Below are 7,781 nucleotides of genomic sequence, written 5' to 3'. Positions count from 1 at the left end.
CTTACTATCACATGAACTTCTAGTTCTTGGCAGAATCTGGGGCAGGCTTGAGCCCCTGAATACTGGGGGTGAGGCTCAGTCTAAGAGTGCCCTGCTATTGTTTCACTCCTCTCCTATCTCCCCAAATTAAATCTTGTATATCCTCTTACAGTACCTGAACTAAGCATCTTAGAGAAACTCTAGCACATAATAAGAACTCTCACAATGAAAAAGTGCAGGACTGAAAAAGATTTCAAGCAATGTCCCAGTCTCTTCTCTCCCACACCTGCCCCACCTCTGCTCATGGAGACGTTATACGGGGCCCTGGGGAAAGCATCAGAGCAGAGAGCAGGGTACTGCTAGTGCTGACCAGGAGTTCACAACAGGAAGTGGGAGGTCAGAGCACCTTTAGTTTATTTGTTTTTGTGAACAATTAATAACATGAAGTGAAGGAACATTTGTAAATATTCATAAGACTGACAAGTCCCATTTTCTCCAAAGGGGTCATATAAAATAGGGAAATTATTAAAGCTTCTTTTTTTTTTAATATAGGTATCTGCTGTCAGCATGAGGGAAACCCTTTCATCCCCTTGAGTTCTTGTGGCTGAACTAATAATAAATTTGACAGGAGACAAAGAAAGAAATTTTAATTTATGTGCTCAGAGGTCTCATAGAAATGGGACCTAACAAGTGGCCAAAGCAGGCAATCTTTATACTTTTTAGACAAAGAAATGATACATTTGAAAAGAATTGACAGGATGGAGAAGCTTAGGTTTGGAGTGCTCAATTTTTGAAGAATCTAAACAGAGATTGGGCTTGAAGTATTAAATAAAAGAAGAAACAAGATTTTCTTCTTATTATTATTTTGGAGGATAGTTGTATATATCCCTTCACTCCATCCCACCTGTTTAGGTCCTCACAGAGTACTGGGCTGAGCTTCCCGTGTTTTTTATATATATATACATATATATATATACACATATACATATATATCTTTCTCATTTCTTTTCCATTATGGTTTATTACAGGATATTGAATATAGTTCCCTATGTCATATAGTAAGACCCTGTTGTTTATCCATCTTATATATATGGTTTGCATCTGCTAATCCCAAACTCCCAAATCCATCCAACCTGCTTCTTAGGTAACTTTAATTAAAAATATTCAATATGTCATTGTGGCATATTTAGGGACAGCCCACATTGAGCCCTAACAGTGGTATGAACCTCCTTAACACTGTTCATGGTTTTTTTTTTTTTTTTTTTTTTTTTTTTAATCATTTCAGAGAGATAGTGACCAGATTTCCAGGAAAGGGCCTTGGCATTTGGCTTTGTGTAAAGAGGCCTTATGGGTGGAGAAGGGATTTTTTGTGCAACAATAGGCCAGGAAAAGTCCTTATAGGAAGCTCCTTGCTGCTATTCCTAGATACTTCCCTACCTTTAAGAAAAGATAGAAGGTCTGTTATAGTTACAGCCTTGGACCAGAGTCATACAGAACATTCCTGAACAACATCTAGTCTCATAGTGTTTTACACACAGCTATGCATCAGGCTGAAGAGCAAGTTACTTACTCCTTTATTTGGTCTGAGGCTAAGTGACCCAGAAGAATTGAGAGAGATGGAACATGGATAGTCCAGGCTTTGTAAGCTTCAGATACATCTTTCTGAGTCTTGACTGTTACACTTCATTTTTACTTCCATTTACATTCTCAGCCCGGGCTTGCAAGCACTGTGGACTGAGCACAAACCTGGAAGCTCGAGCTGTTGATAACTAGCTGTGTGGCTGGGGCAAGTCCTTGCCAGTCTTGGATTCCATTTCTTCTTTGTGACAAAGGAGGTTTGGACCAGGTGGTCTCTAAGCTCCCTTTTAGCCCAAATATTTGTCTTTCATTACACGGGAACCTGGCTCTATGTGGTGACTCTCCAGCACAAAGGTTCAGAACACATCCCCCAAGAAGCTCCAGTGTGAATTTTTCTTTCATTCTCCACATTCTGTTCTCTCCTTTCACTGTGTTCTTCCATATATTTAGATTTCAGGCTTGTATCAGACTTATGTCTACCATTTATTTCCACATTCTTTCTTCCCGATAGTCACACGTCTATTCTGTAGGGGATGTGGAACACATAGTTGGATCTTGAGTACCTGAGGACCCTCCAAATATGGCACTTATAAAGATGTCTTTATACACACACACACACACACACACACACACACACACACACACACACATATATATATAATCTATCTGTGACAGAGAGATAGTATGAATGTCACCAAACGATTAGATAGAAATAATTCATCCCAGCTTCACTCTCTGTTACCTCCAATCTCTTACCATAATGGTCTAGACTAGCCCATAAAGCAAATTCCTTTCCCACTGTCGTGGTTCCAAATTGTCTGCCATAAACTGTCACAAACTCACAATAATAAAGGATTTGTTTTTGAATATCAAGTCAGTAGCACCCTGCTACTGGCCAGTGGAAGACAAATTTCCATGGCCCTCAGGAGTAGGAACAGACAAAAGATACACCTTGTCAGTATTTCAGAAAAATGAATACTTGAAGAAAGGCTCTGCTCTTTCTCTCTTCTCATTAAACGGAGCGTGGAACAATAGAACATCTCCTTGAAGTCAGAAATGGTAGCTTTATGTTGAGAATGGCAGAGGCACTTGCCAGCCTGGGTCCCCAGAAAACCTCAGAGAGTAGTATTATCTTCTTGCCTTAAATTGTCTTCCTGGCCCTGGGCAGTTAGTCACTAAGCTCATGGCCCAACTGATGCCTTATCAGCTTCCAAGACATTCCCACCACAAGCCTTTTACTCTATAACTGTGCCCAGGATCATCGTTAAAGCTACTTGCATATATCACTTAACGCATTCACAATCTTTCCCTTCTTGAAGACTTTCCTGTTTTTCCTGCTATTTGCAATTTTTGAACTATCACTGAGAGAAGTCAGTAATCTCACTGCAAGGTAAGGAATGCAATGAAATTGAACTTGCTTGCAGAGAAATTTTTGAAGACAAAGAAATGACTTCCTGTGGATTCTGAGAAAAATGCTAATTTTTATTTATTTATTTACCAGTTTGCAACAAGGTAATACTGCACTGCCACAGACTAAGCTGAACCAGAGTAAATATCATTCAATTAATAGAATAAAATTTTTGAAAATTAACATCTTTTTAAAATTAAAATACAGGAACCACTGATCTTCTACCTTCACTAGTTCATATCAAGGCTGAAAATTTGGAGTCTCCATTGACCAACCACTGTTTTAGAAATGGGATCCTGAAATGATGCAGACTGGGATCTCTAGGAAACAGAGTCTGAAACAGAAATTTGAAAGCAGCAAGTTTATTAGGGAGTGCTCTCAGCATCAACACCCATGCGGGATGAAAGTAGAGGAGGAAGTGGAAATGTGATGGAGTCATGCAGGAACCTCAAATCACCTCACAGATAGGAATTTCTGAATCTGGGAGTACCCTTCAGAGCTGTCTTAAATTGAGGAAAGGATGGCAATCTTTATACCCTGAAAAAGATAAGTCAGTGGAAGGGCTACCCATGGGAAGGGGCTGTGACTCTGGAGATGGCAGTTTTTTAGCATGGTAATTCCTGAAGCGGGGCTCAACTGCATGCTTTCAGCCCAAGACATTTCCAGCAGCTAGGGAAATAGATGTGTGGGTCCTGAAGGGGCCGCACCAGAGCAGCTACCAAATACAATTTCAAATTGAAGTGAGCGTGACACTGGCCATCAGATCTTTACCTAATAGTTTTATCTAAACAGAACTAATAAGAAAAAATATATATAACTTTTTTCTGGCTATCCTAGCATTTCTAAAAATATGATCACCAAGGCAAAGATATTTTTTATCTTTTACCTCTGGTCAGATTTTATACACCAGTGTTTTTCAGCAAAGCTAGATATGTTATGTTGACTTAGAAGATTTGTTAGTTTCCATTGGTTTGTCCCATTTTCAGCACCTAGCTAAATTCATGACACTCTTACAAGTGACATTTTGCCTCTGCAGGATCACCCCATGGGATCAGCTAGATTCTGGAGACTGCAGAAGCTGGATTTGAAATGCAGGCTTTACCTGTTCTTTAGTATCGAAGGCCAGAGTGGAGTGAAAGGATGAGGGAGAGAGAACCAGAGCATATGCTTTCACCGTCCGTGATGCTCAGACACAAAATGCTATTTTTTAAACTCAGGTTTTAAGCAAATTTCTGAAGATTAACCTCTGAAAGCTTAGGTGGTTTTTGTTGTTAAGTTGCTGAATTGTGTTCAATTCTTTTGTGACCCCATGGACTGTAACCCACCAGGTTCTGTCCATGGGATTTTCCAGGCAAGAATAGTGGAGTGGGTTGCCATTTCCTTCTCCAGGGGATCTTCCTGACCCAGGGGTCAAACCTGCCTCTTCTGCACTGGCAGGCAGATTCTTTACCACTGAGCTGCTGGGAAACCATGATAGCTTAGGAGCTGACTGGAAAATTTTTTCATTAAATCAAACTTCAGACTTCTGCTCATTAATAAATGACTTCAGAAGCTGTAGTTAAAGTGCTTACATTTATAACACTATTTCAAAGATTTAGGTCTACTCTGCAAAAGGAACTCTGATTCTTCTTGGCTCCTCCCAGCCTCCATCCTCTTTCACTCCTGTGTTGGAGGTGTGAAAGCATTAAACTGTTCATCATGATCTCCTTTCCCAACTGGAGTTTTCTCACTAGTTTTTACCTAGGCATCCTGGGACTGGACAACCCACCTCTGTGCTCTCAGTAGCTGAAGATCTTTTGTACTCCTCATTTCCAGAAATAGTTAGTTAGGGCAGTTCTATCCACTTGGAGAGTGGGCTTTTTGTTCATTTGTTTGCCTTTTGAAGATCCCTCAGGCTGTGGTGGGATATTAGCAGCAGCAAAATCAGATTACAAAAAGCCTTCAACATCCACAGAAAAGGAACATGCATGTGTTCCTTTAACACTTACTTGTTAAATAAAATTTTGCACAAATTACTCCTACGCCCTTAACCACCACAACAGAGGTTTTTCTGAGGTGGTTTCCAAGCACTTTATTCATTAGCCTTTTAGAACTCTGCTGAATTTTGTGTCTTATTGCAGTTGTACAATCCAACATATTTTCAGGACATATTTAGATATGTACACCAGTGTGTGACAGAATATGGATATGAATGACCCAAATAGATAAAGCTTTTCCCTATATTCTTAAGGCTATGATAAGTCATTTTCGATCCTCTCTTAAGGAGAACACAGAGAACCATGACTAACTCAAATGGAAGCCTACAGTTTTAGCACCCAATTCAGTCTATTCTTGATCCCATACTTAGCAGAATTATTAAAACAGCATTAAAATTAATATATGTTTATGAAATTAGAGAAAAGGCCTTCCACAAACTCTCCTGACTAAGAGGAGAGGGGTTTTTGCCCCGTGGCTCTGCACAAAGCATCTTTGACATCCTGGTTCCTCAGACTGTACACGACAGGGTTTAGCAGAGGGGTGATAACTGTATAGGTCACTGAGATGAGTCTGTCCTGCCCCAAGGAACGCTGGGACTTAGGCTTCAGGTAAATGATAGAGGCACAGCCATAGTGGATGATGACCACGATCAGGTGGGAGGCGCAGGTGGCAAAGGCCTTCTTCCGACCCTCAGCTGAAGCAATCTTGAGGATGGTGGAGATGATGAGGACATAAGAGATGACGACCAGGCCCATGGGTACAACAAGGACACAAATACTGACCAAAAAGTTGATGATCTCATTGATAGTGGTGTCTGTGCAGGCCAGCTTCAACAGGGGTCTCACGTCACAAAAGAAGTGAGAGATGACAAAGGCATCACAGAAGGGCAGGCCAAACACAGACGTTACCTGGACAATGGCCATACTCAGGCCAATTCCCAGGGACCCAGATGCCAACTGGATACAGGCCCCTTTACCCATGATGGCCGAATACCGTAGAGGGTTGCAGATGGCCATGTAGCGATCGTATCCCATGGCTGTGAGCAAGAAGCAGTTATTGATACCAAAGGTTAGATAGAAAAAGAGCTGAGTGGCACAGCCTTGGAGAGAAATGGTCTGATGAGGACTCAGGAGGCCAGAAAGCATACAGGGAATGATGGCCACAGTATAGCAGGTCTCAGAGATGGACAGCATGCTTAGGAAAAAGTACATGGGAGTATGAAGATGACGGTCCAGGCGAATAATAGTCAAAATAACGGCATTGCCAGAGAGAGTCAGCAGGTACAAAGTTAGAAAGACAACAAAGAAACCAAGCCTGTGCTGCCACCCGAAGCTGGAGAAACCTTCAAAAAGGAACTCAGCCACACACGTGGAGTTTCGCTTTGGCATTGAGGGAGGCTGAGGTCTACAAGAGCTCAGCAAAGGAAAGAAAGGTATGATGAGTTAATCAAGAAAGATAGTAGGCTGGACCGAGGCCTTCAGTGAAGGGTGTGTCCACTCTGAGCAATGCGTGAGACCTCAAGAGTCATCAGGGTTCAGCTTAGACCACATGCTCAGAGCCATCACTTTCCCCCCTCTTTTCTTTGGTACTATAGAGGTTTTACCCCAGGACCCTGGGGTTTATGGCAGAAATAGATCTGAGAAAGAAAAGAGAGACACATCCAAATGCAGATTTGTAGAAATAATTACCCAGCCATTGAAGAGGTGAGTCCAGGTCCAGGAAGAAGCCCAGCTCTAAAGTTCTTCCTCTAGCACTCTTTTTTTTTTTTTCAGGAGAGAAGATATTTACAGCCAATAAACATATGAGGACATATTCAAATGTCAGTATTAATCAGAGAAATGCAAGGCAAGACGGTGACATATCATTTTAGACTCATTCAACTGTCAAAAATAAACTGTCCAAAGCAAGTGTCCTCCTCTAGCACTTTTGATGTAGCCCCCTCAGCATCCAATGGGGAATAGTGATCTAAGTGAAAGACAAAAGATACCCACGGCTGATATTCTTTCAGCACTGTCAGAATGCACTATCAACACCAAATGTCCTGCAAGGGTCCTAGGATGACTTCTCCTCAGAACCCTTTGTCCTAGGCTTTACTTCCCTAAATCCTGCACTAAAATCTACTGTGATCATAAGAGACTCAAAAAGACCATGCAGGTATTTAGCTTATTTCCCTGAATTCTAGCCAAAGGCAAGGAGAGAATGAAATAAATGAAATAAATCTTAAATTATCCCTTCCGGTCACTTCAAGTATGAAAAGGTTTTCCTAGTGTGAGAAAAGATAAAACATTTAATCAGAGAAGATATTCTGTAACAGATGTTCTATTTTTGATTTCAATATTATATATTCCAAGTTATGATGGAGATAGAAATGTGCTTACTTGATGTGAACTCAGGATTGGAGACCATACTAGAAGAGAGTTAGCGTTGCCCATAAACCCATATCTATTCCTGATTACCCACCGTTTAACCATTACTGCCATTCAGGAAGCTAAGATAGATCCTAATTATATCCATTTCCTGTTCGTTCCTGAAGACAGTGTTTCCTGAAATTCTCTCCACTCTGTCTTCTCCTTTCCATGCCTTTACCAACACTCAACTTTCAGCCTCAGCAAAGTTTTCCTAATTAATCCCCTTTATTTCAGAAGTCCAAGTCTTCCTCCTGACTGTTGTCATAACGCTCTTTTAAAAAGTTCACTGATGGAGATTTCTTGCACAAATTCCTACATGCATGCATGCTAAGCCACTTCAGTCATGTCCGACTCTTTGTGATCCCATGGACTGTAGCCTGCCAGGCTCCTCTGTCCATGGGATTCTCCAGGCAAGAATACTGATATGGGTT

The 7,781-nt window shown here is 41.2% G+C and overlaps 1 protein-coding gene across 1 annotated transcript; it reads right to left on the bottom strand.

Annotated features, from left to right (window-relative positions):
* Nucleotides 1-5,388: 5,388 nt before the first annotated feature.
* LOC136161105 (olfactory receptor 10J3-like) lies at nt 5,389-6,330 on the bottom strand. The gene has a single exon (XM_065925625.1). The coding sequence runs from the start codon at nt 6,328-6,330 to the stop codon at nt 5,389-5,391; it is 942 nt and encodes a 313-aa protein (XP_065781697.1).
* Between the last annotated feature and the right edge of the window lie 1,451 nt (nt 6,331-7,781).

This window comes from Muntiacus reevesi, chromosome 1, assembly GCF_963930625.1.
Source record: "Muntiacus reevesi chromosome 1, mMunRee1.1, whole genome shotgun sequence".
Taxonomy (NCBI): domain Eukaryota; kingdom Metazoa; phylum Chordata; class Mammalia; order Artiodactyla; family Cervidae; genus Muntiacus; species Muntiacus reevesi.
Note: the sequence above shows the minus strand (reverse complement) of the source record. Positions and strands in the feature narration are given on the sequence as shown.